This window comes from Haematobia irritans, chromosome 5 (assembly GCF_050003625.1).
Source record: "Haematobia irritans isolate KBUSLIRL chromosome 5, ASM5000362v1, whole genome shotgun sequence".
Lineage (NCBI taxonomy): Eukaryota > Metazoa > Arthropoda > Insecta > Diptera > Muscidae > Haematobia > Haematobia irritans.
Genome location: NC_134401.1, coordinates 12,306,737 through 12,329,654, shown reverse-complemented (window position 1 = coordinate 12,329,654; position 22,918 = coordinate 12,306,737). Strand labels below are relative to the sequence as shown.

General features: G+C 29.0%; 3 protein-coding genes across 5 annotated transcripts; 1 reads left to right on the top strand and 2 right to left on the bottom strand.

The window, feature by feature from the left end:
* Positions 1 to 101: 101 nt before the first annotated feature.
* On the top strand, positions 102 to 1,265 carry LOC142241621 (transmembrane protein 186). Its single transcript, XM_075313404.1, has 2 exons — positions 102 to 489; positions 555 to 1,265. The coding sequence occupies exon 2, from the start codon at positions 555 to 557 to the stop codon at positions 1,182 to 1,184; it is 630 nt and encodes a 209-aa protein (XP_075169519.1). The 5' UTR covers positions 102 to 489; the 3' UTR covers positions 1,185 to 1,265.
* Positions 1,266 to 1,736: 471 nt separating this feature from the next.
* Positions 1,737 to 12,472, bottom strand: LOC142241619 (organic cation transporter protein). 3 transcript variants are annotated; one of them, XM_075313399.1, is made up of 12 exons: positions 12,121 to 12,472; positions 7,388 to 8,085; positions 7,050 to 7,305; positions 4,820 to 4,926; positions 4,110 to 4,700; positions 3,913 to 4,033; positions 2,899 to 2,992; positions 2,698 to 2,718; positions 2,473 to 2,573; positions 2,332 to 2,412; positions 2,148 to 2,258; positions 1,737 to 2,025 (listed from the first exon to the last, which is right to left on the bottom strand). In XM_075313399.1, the coding sequence occupies exons 2-12, from the start codon at positions 7,528 to 7,530 to the stop codon at positions 1,879 to 1,881; spliced, it is 1,773 nt and encodes a 590-aa protein (XP_075169514.1). In that variant the 5' UTR covers positions 7,531 to 8,085; positions 12,121 to 12,472; the 3' UTR covers positions 1,737 to 1,878. The 3 variants fall into 3 exon arrangements, with proteins under 3 accessions (XP_075169514.1, XP_075169515.1, XP_075169516.1); XM_075313400.1 differs by having other exon boundaries at positions 7,388 to 7,579; XM_075313401.1 differs by lacking the exon at positions 2,698 to 2,718 and having other exon boundaries at positions 12,121 to 12,464.
* Positions 12,473 to 13,504: 1,032 nt separating this feature from the next.
* LOC142241618 (uncharacterized) lies at positions 13,505 to 22,647 on the bottom strand. Its single transcript, XM_075313398.1, has 4 exons — positions 21,019 to 22,647; positions 15,969 to 16,250; positions 15,767 to 15,902; positions 13,505 to 13,810 (listed from the first exon to the last, which is right to left on the bottom strand). The coding sequence occupies exons 1-4, from the start codon at positions 22,430 to 22,432 to the stop codon at positions 13,732 to 13,734; spliced, it is 1,911 nt and encodes a 636-aa protein (XP_075169513.1). The 5' UTR covers positions 22,433 to 22,647; the 3' UTR covers positions 13,505 to 13,731.
* Between the last annotated feature and the right edge of the window lie 271 nt (positions 22,648 to 22,918).

The window sequence follows — 22,918 nt, the reverse complement described above, 5'->3', positions numbered from 1 at the left end:
ATTGTTGTGTATTGCTTTTGTATATCAGAAATCTTGCGTGTCTGAATGGCACATAACAAATGTGAGATTAAATGCCCAACGGCAATCATAAAATTTGGTGTAATTGGCTGTTCAAATACCCATGATTTGATATTCGGCAGTTGAAATCATATGAAAAATTAATTTTTTTAATTTCAAATTCCAAATCCCATTATGGTATTAAAATAAATAAAGACAGCTATTAGCTATGCAGCCCTGTGTATAAATGCTCAAGTAATATTTAAATATGATTTAAAATACCTTTGAAAACGAGACGAATTCAAACACTTCTTACTTACTGGCATTTAACGGACGACAGCATTGCCAACGGTAATTTTACATTATGTCATGCCATTGGCAACAATGTCATTTTTGTTGAATTGCCGAAACCAGCTGGTCGTTGATCATATGTTTGTGGGGTTAGTGGAGGAATCAATGCGATTCATAATAAAGTCTTAAGTAACAAATAAGGTAAATTTCATATTCAAATTATTTATAAATAAAATTTTAACATAAATATTATTCATATTTGATAGATGTCTAAACTGTTGTCACTAAGCAATCTACGAGCGGTTTTGAAATCCTCAAACACACTCGCAAAAATACAAACGCCGAATATTTGCCGCCCTTTGACTGGATATAGAACCGCGACCTCCAAATCTTCTGCCCAAAGTGTTGCTGCCCAAACAGATGAATGGAGATCTATATATCGATTACCTTTGATACCTTTGGCATCAGCCTTTAATCGTCTGAAAGTTCCATATGCTTATCTTAATATGATTACGGTTCCCGGTTCATTCGCTTTGGAGCAGGCCTCACAATTACCGCCCACAACAGCTATACTTATTAGCAGCGTTGGCATTACTACCTTGCTTACACTCTCCATTTGCAGTTACTTCATCAGAAATTTAATCGGTATAATTTACATCAATGACGACAATGATAAACTCAAATTTGCCTATGTGGATTATTGGGGAAAACGTCACGATGTTGTTGTAGAATTAAATGATGTTGTACCGGAAAGTGAAAAACGTAAGCCTTCCAAATACAATTTTTATCAGACATTAACATTATATAGCGATGAAAAGGTAAAGTATAAACTTTTACAAAGATTTGGAAACATCGAAGATCCTGAAGTATTTGTAACTTTGTTTGGTAGCGATTAAGTTACGTAGCTCCGTAGCACACTATTATTTATTGTTATACTGTCTATCTTAAGTGGAGAAATAAAGATTTTGAGAGAAAAACATTTCCTAAATAAGCCAAACAAAAGGGTCTGTATAAATTTTATGCTCCCGCTTTAAATTTTAGTATAAAGACTGGAGGAATATTGCAATTTCTTCCATATTTGATAATCTTTTTTCATTATGTTTGCTTGAAATTTGTAATGCAGAGGTATTTTATATCCATTAAGATTTACAGATTTAGAAAAAGTTCTCATATATAGTTTTGTTAATTTTGGCCATCGTACACCAACTTTTTTTACCGATAGAAGATAGTTGTTTGGTGATAATCATAGAACATTCGAAATATCTGGACTATGACCGAAATGTTTATATGTTTGCCGCTAAAAAAAATCGTATATACTTCGATGCCGAGCTAGATTATGCCGGGATAGATAACGATGAGAGAGCATCTGCCCGTAGCATCACTTGACATTGAAAACGATTTGACTTGGACTTTTGTAAGCCTAAGTCTTTGATTATGCAAAAGCAACATTTTTGGGAAATTACGAACTGTTTTTTTATTTTTATCATAGTTTTTTAAATATTTTTTTACGAAAATATTTTACAAACAAATACATTATAATCTTATAATCTACTTAGAAACTATTTAAAGCTTAGAAAACAAAAACGGAGACTATTTTGTTAAAGTTTCCCCATTCGATTTTGATTCTCTCGCAAATGATGTGGTACATATGTTTTGCTCTGACCTACTATCATTGGAGGGCAATGAAGCAGCTGATAGCCTTGTGCTTGGTTTCCCCAACTGTTTTGCTTCAGTCACCTTGAAAAAAAAAAAAACAAACAAACAAACAAATATATATAAACATATCGATTATAGATTCATTGTAGTTGCTTTGATAAAAACAATAGATAAAAACATTTGTAAAAAGAAACCATCCATACCGTATCAGGTAATTTCTTTTGGAATGTTTCCGGTAATAATAATCCTAATAAACCGGCTGTTAATGATGAGGCACCAAATGTTAACAATGGCAAAGCTTCATAATAAAGACCCTTAAAAGAAATTATAATAAAATACAGGTAAAATAAAATTGAGCTCTTCAATGAGAAAGGACATAAGTCATACCAAATAAGGCACAAATGGAGCTAACATTGCTCCAAATCTGGCAAATGTAGACATTACACCAACGCCACCACTACGTATTACCTGAAAAATTGTGATACGTTATTGATGAAGCGCTTTAGAATGGTTTCAAATTTGACTTACAGTTGGCATCATTTCTGCTGTATAGGCATAGATAACAGCGAAAGATGAAGTTATACCCAGTTTTCCAATTAAAAATAAGGTTATTATGGCCCAATTGGAACCTAAAATGATTCAATGACAAATATATAAGAAATTTTATATACTAAATTTATGATAAAAAGCGGCGTATAATAACATTTATGACTATAACTAATATATTTCTAAATTAATACAATTTCTATTTACGTGTTTCCAAGTTAATTTGAACTAGGCTTGGCATTAAACAAAATAAATTCAAGAAAGAAAGAATTGATATAAATATTATATTGTAGATTAAATTAAATTCTGATAATAATAAAATAAATTAAATTTTAGTCCACATTTTTTTTTGTACGTATGAATTATAGTTCTATATAATTTATTTGATCGGTATAATGAAAAGCTTACCTTGTGTTATATATCCTCCAGCTACACAAGTACCAGCGCAAAGGAACAACGATCCAGAGAGTGATAGTCGACGGCCAAGCTTTTTAAGTGAAATCTGTAAAAGAAGTGTGATAAAAGAGGCATCTATAATAGATGAAATTTTTATGAAAAAGTTTCCGCTTAGCAAATAACTACGCCGAAAAAAATTTCACGAACTTTTTTCCAATTAAAGTTTTAATTGAGTTTTAAAAAATGTTCAATTAAAAATTTAAAAATTTAATTGATTCAACAAATTTTTTAATTGAAACAAAAATCAGTCACAAATATCAATAATATCAATTAATTTTTTAATTGACTGTAAATTAATTTTTTAATTGATAGTATCATTACTGTGATTGTGTAGAACACACACACACAAACTTTTTCTGATTCAATCACGAAATTAATTGATCCAATTATTTTTTTAATTGAAATGTCTTCAATCACAGAAATGATAGTATCAATTAAAAAATTAATTCATACTATAAAAAAATGAAAAAAAAATTGTTCAATCAATTAAATTTTTAATTGAGACCTTAATTGGAAAAATGTTCGTGAAATTTTATTCTGTGTAGGTGATTCTAAAACTTAATCCATATTTTATTTTGCCCTACTCTTCAAAAGCATCGCACTCATAAAAAACGTCTGCAAAACAACAGTATACGGTGTCTGTTGCAATTCTTCATTTCATTTAAAAAAATTAACAAAGTCAATTAAAAAATTAATTGATACCACTATTTTTTGTGATTGATTTTTGTTTCAATTAAAAAATTTGTTGAATTAATTAAATTTTTTATTGAATATTTTTTTAAAACTCAATTAAATTTTAATTGGAAAAATGTGGTATTTTTTCTGTGCACTGAAATGTTTTTATAATCGGATTCAATAATTTCAATAACCAAGATGTGGGGAAGACTCTTTTACAATCTTAGTATTACGAAGAGCGTTTAAAAATTAAAATAATGGATGGATTTGTTTTCTGAAATATTGTCTTACCCAAGCTAGAGTATATCCTGGAATTTCAATAAGACAAACCAAAGCAAAATTTAAGTATTTATTGCCACTAAGATTAGTGGAATTAAGCGAAAGACCATAAAAGACAACAGCATTAATAGCCCTAAAAATAAAATAAAAAACATATGAATATTTGTACATGTATATATATATTGAACATAATTTAATACTATCATTACCATATATAAAGCATTATGACGTAACGCACCAACAGAGTTTTCGATTTAAATACTTCTTTCACAGCCATCCAAATTTCCGATTTATCTTCCTTTAAACTTCCATTACTCTCCTCCGTTGAGTCTTCATCACATTTTGTTGTTTTGAAATTTTCCATAAGGCTTAGAGATAACTCTTTTCGATTAACTTCAGCGGCCTTACGTATAATTTCTCCAGCTCTTTCCTTTTTATTACGAGCTATAAGCCATCTTACCGATTCCGGGACAAGCCAATAATATCCCATAAAGAATAATGGTGGCACTGAAAGGGCATATTGTAACAATTGCCAATCGTGTAATAACCAAGCAGCCAAACCCACAAAAGCTTCTCCTATGGCATAGAAATAATTTAAAACGATGGAAGACATTTCACGTCGACGTGGTCCCACCATTTCAACGCCTATAATAAAGGCCAAGGGATAGACACCTGATGTTCCAACTGCATTAAGAAATGCAAATACGAGGAAACTATTATAATCCCAAGCTAGTCCTTGGGCAATACCCGTTATAGCCATGAATATGATACATATTATAAAGATGATTTTTCGGCCAAAACTGTAAAGCCATTGAAAAAAGAAACAAAAAGAGAATATTGTTAGTTTACAGGATTAAAAAAATCGTATTTAAATTCTAAAATTATTACAGACACGAATTATACAGTAGGAAAATCTTACCGATCAGCTAAGTATCCTGAAAGAGCTGTACCAACTACTAGACCTGCAAAATGCATGGTGCCCACGAAAGCTAATTTCCAGGAATTTTCTTTGCATGTTAACTCCCACTGAAAACGGGAAACAAAGTTTGGGTTAGCACAATTTTAAAATTATTAATACTATTTTCATATATATTTTGAGTGTACAATAAGAGCCAAAGTATCCTCAAAAGATCGTAAATGCGATCAGCAAACATTTTGTTTGCTGTTATGCCTTACTTTGACAAATACTTCGATTTTTGGGCAAATATAAGACATATTCTTAATATATTGCCTTTAGTGTGTAACAATAGCCCCTAATTTTGGCTGCTTTAACAGACTTTTTAATGTGTTTCTACTAACACGTTTATTTGGGGTTTTTATTACCATATATTACAAACTAAACCGTGCACATAAAAAATATTTTTTGTCTTCAATCACGAAATTAATTGATCTAATTAATCTTTAATTGAAATGTCTTCAACCACCAAAGTAAATTAAGAAATTAATAGTTCCAATTAAAAAATTAATTGATACAATTAATTTTTGTTTGAATTAAATAATTTGTTGAACCAATTAAATTTTTAATTTAATATTTTTTAAAATTCAATTAAAATTTTAATTGGAAAATTTTTGGTGATATATTTTTCTGTGTAGACAGTGTTTTTAAATTTCTTTGAGTGTAGCAAGTCTCTCAAAGGGGTTTTCCGCGCATCTTCTCCAGTTTCAGCAGATGGTGTTGCTATTAATATAATTTCTTCGAGTTAAGATTTTAATGTCAAAATACCATTAAGATGTTTGGTATTCCTTACATTATGTATTTGGCATAAAGAAACGAATTGATTAAACAAAACCCAAAATCTATTGTAAATACGTCGACATTTATTTAAACTTCCTCAGTATGGAATATATTACGTGTACTAAATAATTAGTATGCGGCTGAGAACGTATCTTGGTAAAGTTTATGTGATTCAGCTTCCATGACTGAAACACTATTTTTTTGAGACTCTGCTGCTATGGCACACATGTCTGTAATAGATTTCTTTTAGGGTTTCCAAAAATCAACTTGTACTGGTTATTTTCCCAGACGGAAATTCCAAAATGTTTGACAGTTTATGATTTTGATTTGATCTTAAGATTTGAGAAGCCAAAAATCCTCGAATAATTAACATTTTTTTTCAACACTACATATTTCCATTGGCTGTAAATGGTTATATATTTTATATAAAATATTATTATATAAAATATTACCAAAAATCTACCAAATTTAAAAATCAAAATGTATTTTTGCAAAATTTTATTTCTATAGAAAATTTTGTCAAAATTGTAATTCTGTAGAAAATTTTTGACAACATTTTAATTCTATAGAAAATTTTGACAAAATTTTATTTCTGTAGAACATTTTGTCAAAATTTTAATTCTATTTATTTTTTCAAAATTTTATTTCTATAAAAATTTTTGTCAAAATCTTATTTCTATAGAAAATTTTGTCAAAATTTTACTTCTATAGAAAATTTTGTCAAAATTTTATTTCTATAGAAAATGTTGTCAACATTTTATTTCTATAGAAACTTTTGTCAAAATTTTAATTCTATAGAAAATTTCAGCAAACTTTTATTTCTATAGAAAAATTTGTCAAAATTTTATTTCTATAGAAAATTTTGTCAAAATTTTTATTTCTATAGAAAATTTTGTTAAAATTGTATTTCTATAGTAAATTTTGTCAAGATTTTATTTCTGTAGAAAATGTTGTCAAGATTTTATTTCTATAGAAAGTTTTGTCCAAATTTTATTTCTATAGAAAATTTTGACAAAATTTTAATTCTATAGAAAATGTCAGCAAACTTTTATTTCTATAGAAAATTTTGTCAAAATTTTATTTCTATAGAAACATTTTAATTCTATAAACAATTTTGTCGAAATTTCATTTCTATACAAATTTTTGCCACAATTTTATTTTTGTACAAAATTTCGAAAATTTTTTCTATTGGAAATTTGGGTTTTATCTTAATTGGAGTTGAATATTTTGTAAAATCTACCAAAACATCAAATATTCTACCAATCTACTAAACAGTAAAAAATCTACCATTTTTGGTAGAATTCTACCAACTGTGGCAGCCGTGAATGTAATACATTTCGATATTTGCACGAGTGCATAATGTTTCCATTCATAATGTTTTTTGTTTTTGTTTTTAAATTCTTCATATTCTTACCTCTTGAACAATAGTCCTTTCTTCGGTATCATATACCCATGAATGACATCTTTCGGTTATGTTTTGCATAAACAATTCACTAGGACATTGCTTAGATGGAATATTTCCTGTAAAGGTGCTGTTAACACCATAACGATAACATGATTTCGGGGTAAAAACACCATTCTTATCTATATCGCCTGGTGTGGCATTCGATAGCCACTGGGGATTTAATTCTGGCTCCATTACACCCTCATCACACTGAGGTATAAGACATCTTTGACAAGAACAAAATATGTTGGCATTAACATTTACAGTTACATATAGTATGTTTAATTAACATTATTCCTTCTGCTAACCTGTACGAAGGAGCTCCGGCTGTAAATACATATGAGAGACTATTGGCGGCAGCAAACATAACCGGCAAACATATAAGCAGGTAATTGGTTTTTTGGTAACGGCCAAACTCGCCTATTTCTTCTAGGACTTGGTCAAAATCCATTGTGTTAGGCAGGGATATATATTGTGGATTATGGCAGGGATATATGGCACTGTAGGTTTTATAATTTCTTAATAATTTCACAATATATGAAAACTATTTTATTTCGTTAACGATTTGTTGGCATATTCACTGGTTGGGGTTTTGTTGGCTTTAAATTGTCTAGAAAAATAAAGTTCATAAGACATAGGGTCTATGAACTTTTAAGTTATTACAATTTTTTAAATTATTATTGTTTTATATGTAGATATTTTATTTGTCGTTTACACACATTGTTTAATAATTATATGAATTGCATTTTATATTTTGTTGAAGAAGAACAAACACTTGACAAACAGAATGCATATGGTTCTAACGAAAGGCCGAGTGCAACTGAATTTATATACGTACTCTCATGGATGAATGGATGAATATATATGCACATATATATGTATGCACCTTATTCAATAGACCCGGTTAAATATTAAAGATTTTCAAATGTTCTTTTTTTAATTTTTCACTTGCGTTTCGATTTTGTTTGACAATTTCTCATCGATGCCGGCTGAGTACTGCTACTTCCTATGTTGACAATGGATAGCAGTTTCATGTTTTAATGTTACGGTCTTATATGTATGGTATGTTAAGGTGCTAGATATTTATAATGAGTAGTACTCAACAACTTTTCTCCCACTTAAATCAATTGCTTTTGCTCTCCTACTCTATGCAAATTTCACAGTCAGTGTTGCCATTGATGCTTATTACCTTTTGTTGTTACGTTTTCAAATTTTTGGGGCTAAACTTTTTATGATTATGGTTTCAACCATTTGTTGTCCTAAATTTTGATAACTTGTATTTTTTATTTAATACATTTTTTTGAGTTCGAATATTTAATATACGTTGAGGATATATTAATAGATTTTTTTTGATAAACAGTCCGATTTACCAAACCGAATTCTTCGTTAATCGCAATGGAGATCATTAGTTCATTAATTAATCATGGAGGGTATATAAGTATTCGTGCTGACCATTCATTTTTATCTTAGTTTGTTTATATTTGTTTTCATAGACATATACGCTACGTATTTTTTCAATAAATGTAGAGAGTTTAAATTTTTGCGATTAATTACTAAGTGTTAATTTAAGAGAATAGCATTCGATTACACAAGTTCTCATGGAGAATAATTTTGGTTTGTTAAAAAAGAGAAAAGATTCATTTTGAAATTTCCGTGAGATTTTGGTTTAAGCGCACTCGAAGAAACAGTTGGGATATTCAATTGTAAACTTTGTTGTAATAACAAAAAAGTTCTTAGTTTATTTAAAAAGTACTTAAAAAGTCCAATTAAAAGGTATTTTAAGTGTGACATCTTCATATTAAAGAAATGTAAATTATTTGAATGCAGGTGAATACCCAGTGTGACAAACGGATATTGTTAAATTATTTGTTCTTTATTACTTTTCAGTGTACAATAGCTTGTGCGACACATTCCAATTTTAATATAAATAAAGTGAAATTTTATAAAACCCTACTTTTATGAAACAAAAGATCAAATGTATTGTATGATCGTCTGTTTTTTTGAAGACACAGTTGTTAATTGTCTTTAATATTAATTTAACGTATTATTTGGATTGAAACATATAATTTTTTATCTGTTTATCTATAAACAAAATTGTGTCTTTATGGTTGATAATAATAAGAAAGTAAATAGACATTGAAATGGGGTCTCTAAGAGTTTCATAGACCCATTTTCTACTGAAAAAAATATTATAGCGATACTTAAATTAAAAATGTCGACAGCACTACTAAGAGCGGATAAACCACAGCCGAAAATCTTTTTGCTGTTCGGTTGAAACTGGAATTGAACCTACTACCCTCTGTATTAAAGGTGGGTATGCTAACCATTGTTCCATGGTGTCTCCTATATATAGCAAAAGTTTACCGAAATCTTAAGAGGAGATTATTTTTGTTTTTTTTTTGTAAATGAAAAAAAAATAAATGAAACGTTTCAACCAAAAAGATTTTTGTTTTGTTTTGCAATTTCAATTTTGCAGAAATCAATAATAAGAGTTACAAATCATAAAAATACTTTGTCAATAATAATCTCGAAATGAATTTTCACTGATTAACTCTTGCGTGTAAAAGACGTATGGGCTTATCTGCAAATTTGCAATCGGCGAAGTAAGAAATGGAAGTGATTTTGCTTTAATTCCATAAATAGACGAGACAGAACAATAATAATACGAAAGTTTTAATTTAAATGTGTAGAAACTGAGATAAAATTTCCCTAGATGAAATTCAGAGACAGCCAGACTAGAAAATGGAAAATAGAACTTTTGACGAAATTTTCTATGAAGATAAAATGTCGAAGAACTTTGGGATAAAGATAATGTTTTGAGGAAAATTTTAGCGAAACTAAAATTTCTGCGACATTTTCTATTCAAATAAGAAATTGTCTATCAAATTAAATGTAAATTTGAAATTTTATCAAAAAAAAAATTAAATATTTTCTTATTAATAATGTTTTTGTCATATTTTCTTAGAAGTAAAATTTTCAGAAAATTTTCTACAGAAATAAAATATTATTAATTTTCTTTGTTTTATGTTATTTTGATAGGTCCTCTTGAAAATGCCTTACAGATTAAGGCGAAATATCGACAAATAAATAAATAAAAACACACAGACCTCGAGCTTGATTAATCATTTCATTATACGATCATAAAATTTTGCAAAAATTTTCTATAGAAATAAAATTTTCTAAAAATTTTCTATAGAAATAAAATTTTGCAAAAATTTTCTATAGAAATAAAATTTTGCAAAATTTTTCTATAGAAATAAAATTTTAACAAAATTTTCTATAGAAATAAAATTTTAACAAAATTTTCTATAGATATAAAATTTTGACAAAATTTTCTATAGAAATACAATTTTTACAAAATTTTCCATTGAAATAAAATATTGCCAACATTTTCTATAGAAATAAAATGTTGACAAAATTTCTTATAGAAATAAAATTTTGGAAAAATTTTCTATAGAAATAAAATTTTGCCAAAAAATTTGACAAAATTTTCTATAGAAATAAAATTTTGCAAAAAAATTTTATAGAAATGAAATATCGCAAAATTTTTCTATAGAAATAAAATTTTGCAGAACCTAGAAATACTTTTTTAAAAGGACAAACAGATTATTTGTAAAACGTGTTCGTCTGGGAAAACAAATTGAAGGCTTATTTTAAATTTCATTTGGTTTGATTCAAATGTACATTCGCAACAAGGCTTTCTTATAGAACCAATTAAAAATGATGGGTTAATCATTCAAGTAGCTGTCAGTGTTTTATTGAGTTGGTGCACGCAATTTCATTAAGTTAACAAATTCCCATGCGAAAAAAAAAAACAAAACTAAACGCCATGAGATTGGCAAAAAACATTGCACTTTTTTAATGGTTTGCATGGATGCTAAGATATACGAGTATGTTCTAGTAAAACTAAAACACTATATCAAAACAAAAATGATTGATCATGTTAGTTCTGATCAAATAAATTAGGTTTTATTACAGAAATATTAGTTGTGATAGTTATTTTCCAAATTTTTCACAACCCAAGAAAGTTTTGCTTGCCTTCGAAAATATATGAACTAAAAATTAGTGTTGCTCAAATCAAATTAACTTCAAAAAGACTTTTGGAGACAAGACAAATTCAACAACTAAAGGAGACATTTTTTTTTAAATTTCATATTGTTAGAAAATTTAGTATTTTGACAAAATTTTATTTTAATAGAAAGTTTCATCTAAATATGTTAAAGATCCCAAAATCCACACCCTGCGACTTCTCTTGGCTAAATCATATATGTCCAATACATAAAAATAGCTTTAGATTTGAATGTTTCCCATATATTCTATTAATATTGGCCTGCGTCTCATTAGTAGATTGAATGATGTGGGTCTGTCTATGGACTCACTGTATTAATACAATAACTTTGACACTAAGAGCTCCTTTGAATAAAACTGCAATGAAAATGACAGTCTACACAATGATGGAGGGTATAATATATATAGCCCCGCCCGACTTTACCTTCGGTATTTTTATTTTTTTTTTAGAAAATTTTGTTATTAGTTTTATTGTTTATTTAAAAATTTTAATTTTTATAAAACAAATTAAAACCTCATGGAACATTTTGCCATTCCCATTTTGATTTCTTCCGAGTTTTGTATGCAAACACATTTTTCTTTTGTTTCATATGCATTTACAAAAAATAATGATTTTTAATTGTGGGAATAAAACCAAATTGTCCGTTGTTATGAATAATTTCAAAAATTTATGTAAACCCTCAGAAAGGGTTTAACAGAAATGCCAACATTTTGCCAAGTCATTAAAAACATTTTTTTTTTGTTTTTTGCAAGTGAAATACGAAACAAAAAGTGTGATGAGTTCCAAATCGAAAAGAAAAACACCTTAAGTATTTAAATTAGACTACTTTAACAATTATTAACAATGCTGAATGTAGTTATTTGTTTATTTGTTGTTATTACTATATTTTGCTACAACATGTTCTTTTTTTATTCACTTATAATTGTTTGCCTATATTTATTTATACACGTGATATCAATATTATATTATTACAATGAATTTTTATTGTTGATTATCGGTGGGAATTTGCTTTTTATTCGCTTTAATTATTTAAAATTTTTTGTTTTGCGATTATTACCGGTACTGTCTTATCGCTTTCACAATACTCCGTATACTGGTGAAGCTAACGTTAATCCATCCAGGAACCGTCGTGTATTACCCATATAACAATGGTTCTTTGCTACGACCGTATGAATGATGCATTTACAATAGGTCGTATCGACGATGTGTATGTACTATATCCATAATAGTAACTATATTTACTTTTTTTGGACAAGAAATTATATTAATCAGGATTGCATTTAATAGTTTTTAATACTATACAGAGTATTTAGGATAAAGTTTTCATTATTTCAATATTCTTGGCTTGGCAGAACTTTCTCTGATGGTATCAAATTTAAACAAAAATGTTATAGTTAATACATGTTAGTCAATGTTTACTATTTTTCAATTAAAATTTGTAATTTTTTGGTAAAAAAATCTTGACGTCAAATTGATACCATGACGGGGCGATGATAAATATTTACTTTTGTCCTACATAGTGGATTTTAAATAAATTTTTAGTTGAAATATTTTTTGCGATAAAAAATACTATAATAGACAAAATCTAGAAAATTTTATTAATAATAATAATGATTTTATTAATAATTAATTTTGCCTTATTTTCAAAAGACATATTTACTAAAAATCTTAACAAATTTTTCAATGCAGTCTAATACATTACATTAACACACAACATGACTCATTGCTGATGCATTTATCTTTGTTTACAAATGTTAGTAGGCTGCTGTTAGCATTATGTTAAGCTTTAAACTAAAAATTAACTGTTAATATCAGAGATATATGCCGAGAAAGTGGTTAACAGTTAATACTGTCACTCTCTGGTTCTCCTCTATGAATGTAATTTGTTATCATTACCTTTGGCCTCTCTCCCTATTGTATTTTAATCGTTAATCGAGCCCCCTGCAGCTTGGTATCACCTAATGTTTTATGAACATTTCGTTTCTTAAAACTCGTTAGGTCTTTTAATATCTTTGTTTGTCTATATTGTACCTGCGCTGTAATAGAAAGGATTGAAATGATTAGAAAAAAAACTATTTGATTTACGCAAATTGCCTTCAAAGTAGTTTTATCATATGTCTGTCCATTGCAAGTCATTAAGTGTAGACATTATAATTTTTTAATGTGGGAAGTTTTTTCGTTTTTTTAATAAACAAGAATTGATTAAATAAAAACAGACATTTTTGGGTATTTTTAGTTTCAATAAATCGATAGACCCGTGATGACACCAAAAAATTTTAGTTTATATTTATAAAGACCATTTTCTACATTCACTAAGTTTATAAACGATGAAATAGTTTAATTGATATCATTATAATTTATTTACTATATTTTATTATAATTTTTTGTTATCTAAAGTAATATATCTAAAAAAAGTAATACCATAGATTATTTACAAAAATTATATTATTCTTCTAATTCTATTTATTCAAAAAACAAAAATAGGTTTTCCAATAAAATACAGATACTTCATCGATACGTATACTATAATTTACGAGGACCAGAATACACAGCTCAAATTATGTTTAAAAGGAACAAAATAATTTATTTCGTCGATTTAATATAGTCTCCAAAAACGAAAGGCTTCGTAAGAGTACTTGTATATGCTGGAATTTGTTTATTTCTGTAAAGAAAAAAAAAACACATTTTATGTTAATAAATATTAACTAACGAAGAGTTTTGTATTTATATTTGCCAGCTTTATTTAGCCTTATGTTGTGATTTATTTTTATCGTAGACTAAAGCATACTTTTAGGCTTTACTAAAACCACTTTTGATGCTTTACTTTATGGGAAACTATTTCAATTTCAATTTTTTATTACCAATGACAACTTTGTGATACTTCATTGAAGTTGTAAGCAATAATCATGAGAATTAAGGAATCTCTTAGAATCCTAATAATCTGGGGATGGATTATTAGGCGTCCAGACCAATTTCCTGACCACTTGATGAACTTCCCTTTATTGAGGGTGTTCCATTATATGTATAGATCAATGATTAAGCCAAACCCAAACCATATTAGCTAGCATACATTGACAGATATATCTAGCCACCCAGATAAAATTCTTAGTTACATTTATAAGCGGAAATTAAATTTTGACAAAATTTTCTATAGAAATAAAATTTTGACAAAATTTTCTATAGAAATAAAATTCTGACAAAATTTTCTATAGTAATAAAATTTTGACAAAATTTTCTATAGAAATAAAATTTTGACAAAATTTTCTATAGAAATAAAATTTTAACAACATTTTCTATAGAAATAAAATTTTGCAACAATTTTCTATAGAAATAAAATTTTGAGAAAATTTTGTATAGAAATAAAATTTTGACAAAATTTTCTATAGAAATACAATTTTGACAAAATTTTCTATACACTGAAAACTTTTGGTTTAATTTAGAAAATTTTGAATATTTGTAGAAAATTTTAACTTAACAGTATTACAAACATTGGCATCACGCCGATGTGATAAAAATAAGTAAATATTTTTCGACAAATACAAGAAAATTTATTATACATAACTAAGTTTTTTCACTTGTTAAAGAAAATTTTGTAGTTTGAAGAAAAAACTTGGAGTTCAAAATTGCAAGAATGTTCTTTGGTAAAATTTACAAATTTAAAGAAATTCTGAACTATTTTGTGGAAGACACGAATTTAGTTAATCTTTATGCTTCATTTGAGTATATTTTTTTCCTCGGGTTTAGTTAATTTAACTAACGTACACAAAAAAGTATTAGAGTAAAGAAAACTTTCTCCAAACATAATATTTCTATGAACTAAAAAAAAGTTAAATTGGCTTTAGTGAAATAGAGAGTTCACTTTTTTTTGAGTGTAGAAATAAAATTTTGACAAACTTTTCTATATAAATAAAATTCTGAAAAAAAATTCTATAGAAATAAAATTTTGACAAAATTTTCTATAGAAATAAAATTTTGACAAAATTTTCTATAGAAATAAAATTTTGCAAAAATTTTCTATAGAAATAATATTTTGACAAAATTTTCTATAGAAATAAAATTTTGCAAACATTTTCTATAGAAATACAATTTTGAGAAAATTTTGTATAGAAATAAAATATTGACAAAATTTTCTATAGAAATAAAATTTTGAAAAAATTTTCTATAGAAATAAAATTTTGACAAAATTTTCTATAGAAATAAAATTTTGCAAACATTTTCTATAGAAATACAATTTTGAGAAAATTTTCTATAGAAATAAAATTTTGACAAAATTTTCTATAGAAATAAAACTTTGACTAAATTTTTTATAGAAATAAAATTTTGACAAATTTTTTTATAGAAATAAGATTTTTACAAAATTTTCTACAGAAATAAAATTAACAAGTATTTTTTCCTGCTCACAATTTTATAGGGACCTGTTATCCCGGATCCTTTGAAAACTCCTGGAGACTTGGTAAAACTGATAATCAACATGTGAATGTTGATTTTGTTTTAATAGGTCCAGTTGGGGTCCTTGTGGTATAAATATGAGCCATCAACGTAGATATATTTTACAAGACTCAAATACATATTCATTTCTATGATATTTGCATTTAACTTTCAAAACACTAATACTTACTGGGACTTTTGTTTCACAATTTGTGTCACCGTTTCCATAATATCCTTAATATTTTTAATAGTACCAAATAGTTTTAGATTCTTACAAAGAGCCTGTATAAAAATGGAACCTTTTTCAGTGCGATATGATACAAAACCTAAGTAACAAATATAATAATATTAAAAGTAGTTTCTTTGTTGTAAAATAATTCATATACACATACCTTCAAATGTACTATAACATTTGAGAATCTCATTAGCACTGCCTGGAGGTGAAAATGGTATGGCATCTGTGAAATATCCATTACTTTCCATGGAACCCTTACAGGCTTGTATGAAAAATAATTTTGGTTTGTCATTCAATGTGGAATTTCGTAGGATGGGAAAGAGTACATGATCATCTATGGAATAATGACCATCTTTGGCTGCAATCTCCTCATGGCGTGTTCCATGGCTTAATATCACAATAACCAGACATGCATGGTCACTGTAGTCTTTGGTTTGAACTGAAATAGAACGCATAAAATTAAGTATGTATTAATAATATTATTGTATAATTTCAGAATTGGAGAAATAATTCTCAAAAAAAAAAAACAAAATCTACATTTTAACTTATATTTCCTTGATATAAAATAATTTTACTCACATAAAAAAAATCTATTTTTATGGAACAGTTAGTGCATATGTTTGAGGTACCCAAACGAAGCGAAGTATTTTATACTAAAGTTGGGTATTAAGTTCAAGTTTAGCCGCTAAAATTGTAATTTTTTCACGATTACTTTTCTTTAATTAAAAATTCAGTCAAAGAAGATTTTTATTCTTTTTGATAGCAGTCGACTAAGATTTAGTTCCCAAAAAGTACAGATTTGCGAAAAATGCGAACCGAACATTAATATGATGAAAAATTAGTAGATTAGGTTATATCGTCTCAGAATTTTATGACGCTCAGGAATATACATGCTTTATAGACTCTTATACCACTATTTGCATCTCCCCTAACTGTCCATAACGTATGCACAATTATTATGATTTAATAAAATGTCATATTAAAGGTTAGACTTCCGGTGGAATAATACAGCTAGTGTATGAGCCTGTCTTCTCGCCTCATAAAATAATCTAAATTTTTAATTGTCCTATTGTTAAGAGAGAAAGAAATATATAGTAAAATATCAATTGTGGTTCCCCGATGAGAAAATTGTTTAGATACGGTATCGCTTGTTACTAAAAACTGGTTGTTATTCTTTTTGTATGGTTATTATGAATTTGAGCTTTACACCATTTCCAAAAAATTCTAATTATTAAAAAAAGGTACTATATTTTTAATTTACATTTAATTTCTTAACAATTGGGAAACACTGTAATTTTTTTGAGCAAATTTGTATAAAACTGATCTGCCCTGAGTTCCTTGTAAGGCACAGGGCTAAGCCCTTTGACTTCCGATGTCCTCTACAAAGAACATTCAAAAACGACCCCATAATCATACTTCCCGCTTAGTCAAATGCAAATATAATGCTTCGAGGCCCGTATTAACATTTTGCTTAACAATAGTTTCTATACCGAAATTTCTACTATCCATCAAAAACGCTTTAACACATTGTAGCCGATCTGTATCGCACCTATATTTGTAGCATGCTGGCCAAATTCACTATACGTCAGATTTTTTTTTTTTGAAAATGTTGTTATTATTCAAAATTATTGGTTGATCACAGAAATGGTGTTGTTTTGGTCAAATGAAAGCGTCACAGTATTCTAAACAAAAAACCACGAAATCTATATATGGCAAAATGCTCTAATCTAAAACACATATGTACATAAGTATATGTATGTTGGGATGAATATACGTTAGAAAAAACAAAACACATATAAGAAATGATAAAAATAAATGTTTTGCGAATGATAACATATGTAAGTTTGATAACTAAACTACCTATAAAAACACATACAGATATAAATGATAAAGGGAAAATTCGAAGTGTGTAGGTCAACAAAGAATAACTCTTGCGAGAAATATTCTACATACTTTTTAGAATCGTCTATCAATGGCTCTATAGATGGAGAAAGTGTTATTAGAGGTATAGCTGTTTGCTGAGCCTCGGATTAGCATTTAAAGCAGTGTGTGTTTACTTTACTTCGTTTGCTTTTAAAAGCTGGCTCTCACAATTCTGGTTATAAAAACACATACGCATGGTAAAGGGGAAAGTTGAAGTGTGTAGGTCACCTCTTGAGAGTAACATTTATATTAATCATTAAAATCGAATGTCAATGACTCTTTAGTTGGAGAAAGAGTTATTAGATGTATGGCTGTTTGCTGAGCCTCTGATTAGCGTTTAAAGCAGTGTGTGTCTAATATATTTCCTTTGCTGTTAATAATAAATGGCTCTCAAAACTCTGCTTATAAAAAACACACACGCATGATAAAGGGGAAAGTTGAAGTGTATAGGTCAACAAACAATACCTCTTGAGAGTAACATTCATCTCAATCATTAAAATCTTTAGCAGTGCTGCCGCTACTACTTCAATCGAAGTATTTTGCTTCATTTTCACAAAATTTACTTCGTCACTCCTTCTTCCAAAAATCTGCTTCGCTTTTTGTTCTGCTTCAAATTTTTAAATTTTTCCCCATATTACCTAATTGTTTTTCCTATTCCTTTAATTACGATGAACATAGCGGTTATAATCATTGAATTATTAACCGATGTGGACCAATTTTTGCATAGTTGTTAGAGACCATATACTTACACCATGTACCAAATTTCAGCCGGATCGGATGAAATTTGGTTCTCTTAGAAGCTCTGCAAGCCAAATCGGGGAATCAGTTTATATGGGGGCTATATATAATTATGGACCGATGTGGACTAATTTTTGCATGGTTGTAAGAGATCATATGCTGAAATCATGTACCAAATTTCAGCTGGATCGGACGAAATTTGCTTCTCTTAGAATCCCCGCAAGCCAAATTTGGGGGTCCGTTTATATGGGCGCTATACGTAAAAGTGGACCGATATGGCCAATTTGCAATACCATCCGACCTACATCAATAACAACTACTTGTGCCAAGTTTCAAGTCGATAGCTTCTGTCGTTCGGAAGTTAGCGTGATTTCAACAGACGGACGGACGGACGGACATGCTCAGATCGACTCAGAATTTCACCACGACCCAGAATATATGTACTTTATGGGGTCTTAGAGCAATATTTCGATGTGTTACAAACGGAATGACAAAGTTAATATACCCCCATCCTATGGTGGAGGGTATGATAGAATGAATTCTATTGTTTTGTTTCCAAAAATGTATGCTATTTCAATTTTATTCAATCTACTCTACTTTTTTCCAAAATCTATTTCACTCAATTTTTCACTAGCGGCAGCACTGATCTTTAGTTGGAGAATGCCTTAGTAGATGTATGGCTGTTTATTGAGCATATGATTGCATATGAACCTGTTTATAGACTGGTAACGAAACGAAATTTTCGCTACTCATAAGGAATACATTGGTGTTTTTGCTTTCGAAAATTCCGTGAGCCGTTTTTTCGCAAGACCTGTATACAGCGCTTAATTCGCTTTATAGGTCGTTAGAATCGTTATACCATGCTTTTATTAAAGCCCGATATGCAGCTCTAGAGAAATTGCTGCTATCCATGCCAAAACTTAACTTTTTTGGTACCTAAAAATTCCGTGAAACGTTGTTATCGATTATTTACATTTATGTTAGCTTCCATTGGAAACATACTACAAAACATTATTATTGGCATGCAATGGAATATTTGCATAAGAGCAGATATACTGAGCTTAAAGGCTGGCTTAAGGGTCTGAATCTCTATACGAAATTGTGTGTGCCGATAATACAGTTTTACAATATTCACGGAATTTCAATTGACAACTATTGCAATCACGGTTGCCACAGTTGGTAGAATTCTAACAAAAATGGTTGATTTTAGTTACTGTTTGGTAGATTGGTAGAATTATTTATATTTTGGTCGATTTTGCAAAACATTTCTATTCAAGAAAGAGTTGCTTCAATTTTCTATAGAAACAAAATTTTGACAAAATTTTCTATAGAAATAAAATTTTGTCAAAATTTCCTATTGAAATGAAATTTTGACAAAATTTTCTATAGAAATGAAGTTTTGACAAAATTTTCTATAGGAATAAAACGTTGACTAGTTTTTCTGTAGAAATGAAATTTTGACAAAATTTTTTATAGGAATAAAACGTTGACAAGTTTTTCTGTAGAAATGAAATTTTGACAAAATTTCCTACAGAAATGAAATTGTGACAAAATTTTCTATAGAATGAAATTTTGACAAAATTTCCTATAGAAACGAAATTTTGACTAAATTTCCTATAGAAAATTTTGGACAAAATTTTCTTTAGCAATAAAATTTTGACAAGGTTTTCTGTAGAAATAAAATTTTGACAAAATTTCCTATGGAAATGAAAATTTGCTAAATCTCGTATAGAAATTAAATTTTCATAAAATTTTCGGCTCGAGGTCATGGGTATAAAAACATATGTTATTTTTTGTGAGTTTTAATTTTATTCAAATGTATCCAATATTTTGAAAAAAAATTTCTATAGAAATAATTTTGACAAAATTTTGTATAAATTCAATTTCTTTAAAAAATACTCAAAATTTTTCGCATTATTTCATACTATCAATGTCCATTGAAGTTATCCCTTTTTTATGGAAGTAGTCCCATGTTGGAGCACGCTAAAATCGTTAAAAAATTTAAAACATTTGCAATTCATTATTACAATATTTATTCGAGCTTATTAACATAAAAATACATTTGCAATTCATATACACCTAAAAAATTTATACACTTAAAGAATTATTTCTCTCATTCAGTCATTTGAAGAAAAGACATTCATTCTTCATACTAACCTCAAAATTTTGATAGAAAAAAAACTTTAATCAACTTCGTGGGAAATTTGTATTTATATATTAAACTATATGCAAAATCCTCAAAATAAACATTAGCCTATTTTTTTATCTTCAATAATCACTCAATATTTTAGTTAATTTAAAGACAATTTCTTCAAATCAAAAATTTTTTTCTTTCCTCTAAGGGCCATTCATACTTCAAAGACATACGACTTTTACGCAAATTCTAACGATTCGTGCCTAAATTTATAGAAAACAATTCTTAGAGCAAATATGAAATTTCTTCAATGAAATTTGTCCGTAATATTGTGTAAATTGCATACTCTAAAATTTAGGTTGCCTAATCTTTCATATTAGATAAAAAATTATTTTCTCAGTGTAGTACTTACTTTTCTCAACTGTTTTCTTAATTTTATCCACTTTGGCATTATCAATGACAGTTACTTTCATTTTGAAATATTCAAAAGTCTCCACCAATGCTTTGACATCTTCCGAACTACCTATACGTTCTTCATTATTGGGATTATCAAATATGACATTATTGAAGATATATACATATCCAGGTTTGGCCGATGGTTTCGTTTTATTGTTACTGGATACCATTGTTGTGACAGTCTTTGGAGTAGTATTAAAAATACTTGAGGAATTTGTTGTAGAACTTGCAATGGGTTTCGTGGTAACAGTTGGTTTTGTACTCGATGTTGACCATGAACTAAAAAGTGAACCCGGTTTATTTGTAGTTGTTGTAGTACTTTCAAATGATTTTGGTGTACTATATGAATTTGAGATCGGTTTGGAGGTAGTGGTAAATTTTAAATTTGATGTTGTACCCGGTTTATAAGATGCAGCACTTGGTTTATACGATGTGGTAAATAATGGTGAATTTGTTGTTATTGTATTGGCTGGATTACTGATTGCGACAGGTCCTTGAGTTATTTGTCTTTGACTATATGGTGAGGTATATGTAGTCGAAGCAGTTGTCAAGGGTTTACTAGTGAAGGTTATGGTTTTAGTACTTGTTGTTGTAGTCTTTGGTCCCATCAATGCTGGCACAGCAAAAGGCCTAGCGTCCGTTGATGAGAATTTGAAATTATCTTCACCCATACCATTTTTCGTTAGCGGTGAATTTGGTGTAGACAATTTGAAATTTTTTGCATCGAATTTAATTCGATGTTCTTCGACCCTTTGTGTTACAGTTCGTCCATTTTTCTCTGAGACTGTTGTGGTTTGTGTTTTTACCAATGTTGGTGTTATCGGGGGTTTAGATCCATCGCCAGCACTGCCTCCTCCGCTTCCGGCATTTGATGGTTGTGACTCATAGCTGAAGATAAGACGCGATACAGGCGAAGCAGTGCTCTTGAATTTCGGAGTACTTTTGCTACTTAAATTATTAATAGAGTTACGCGAAGAGGGCGGGGGAAGGGCTGGCAAATTACTGGGTCGATTGCGTCGTAATGGTACATTTGATGTTGTTGTTGTCGAGGAGGTGAAAGTTTTTGTTTCCGCTTTCTTATTCATATGCAACAAACGCATCATCTCCTCCAACTCCTGGGGGGTGGGAGTACGTCGTGTAGTAATTTCTGTTATACGAGCAGTTTGCCTAGAGGTCACAGTTTGTTTAGTCGTTTGATATGTAACGGTTTTCGCATTACTATTAAAGATGGTGGCATTTTGTGTTGTTGTATTAGTGGTTTCGGCTTGAGCCGATGTTGTTTTCACCGAAGTCCGAGGATCTTGTTTTACCAAAGCCTTACTCGAATCGCTGCCGTCCGATTTTTTCGATTTATCCCAACTCCATTTCATTTTGGGATTTGCTTTGTTGTTTTTCTTTTACAAAGGGGCAAAACAAAGCACCACACCAGAAAAATCCGCACTAAACGCTATTATAATTTTATTTAATTTTTTTGAATGTCAAAGTAATTGATGTCGATTCACTTAAAGAGTTGTTAGATTACTTTTTTCCCGTCTGAGCTGTTTTGGCGACTTTTCACTTCGTGATCGTTGTTATGCTTCGTTGGTGTCTTGCGAAATACTAAATGTCTGAGAAATTCTTTGTCACCCATTCAGAGGTACCATACTAAGTAAAACGCTACCTTCCATATGAAGAGTATTCGCTTGTAAAGGGGGTTCAGTTCTCTCATTGGAAAATGAAGGCAATATGAAAATGTTAAAGAGAAAGACACGATCGTAACGAATGTTTCTAGTTAAAGATTGTTGTTGTGTAATCTGTATGCAACATATGTAGTCAACTTGAGGAATAGGGTGGGAAAGTGCGTAGTACAGGGTAAC

Coding starts and splice junctions, on each gene's coding strand:
- LOC142241621 (XM_075313404.1), top strand. CDS start 555: ATGTCTAAACTGTTGTCACTAAGCAATCTACGAGCGGTTTTGAAATCC.
- LOC142241619 (XM_075313399.1), bottom strand. CDS start 7,530: ATGGATTTTGACCAAGTCCTAGAAGAAATAGGCGAGTTTGGCCGTTAC. Junction 2,574..2,697: donor TCAAATTAACTTGGAAACAC/GTAAATAGAAAT, acceptor GAATCATTTTAG/GTTCCAATTGGGCCATAATA. Junction 2,026..2,147: donor AAAAGAAATTACCTGATACG/GTATGGATGGTT, acceptor TTTTTTTTCAAG/GTGACTGAAGCAAAACAGTT.
- LOC142241618 (XM_075313398.1), bottom strand. CDS start 22,432: ATGAAATGGAGTTGGGATAAATCGAAAAAATCGGACGGCAGCGATTCG. Junction 15,903..15,968: donor ATGTTATAGTACATTTGAAG/GTATGTGTATAT, acceptor TTTGTTACTTAG/GTTTTGTATCATATCGCACT. Junction 13,811..15,766: donor ATTGTGAAACAAAAGTCCCA/GTAAGTATTAGT, acceptor TTTTCTTTACAG/AAATAAACAAATTCCAGCAT.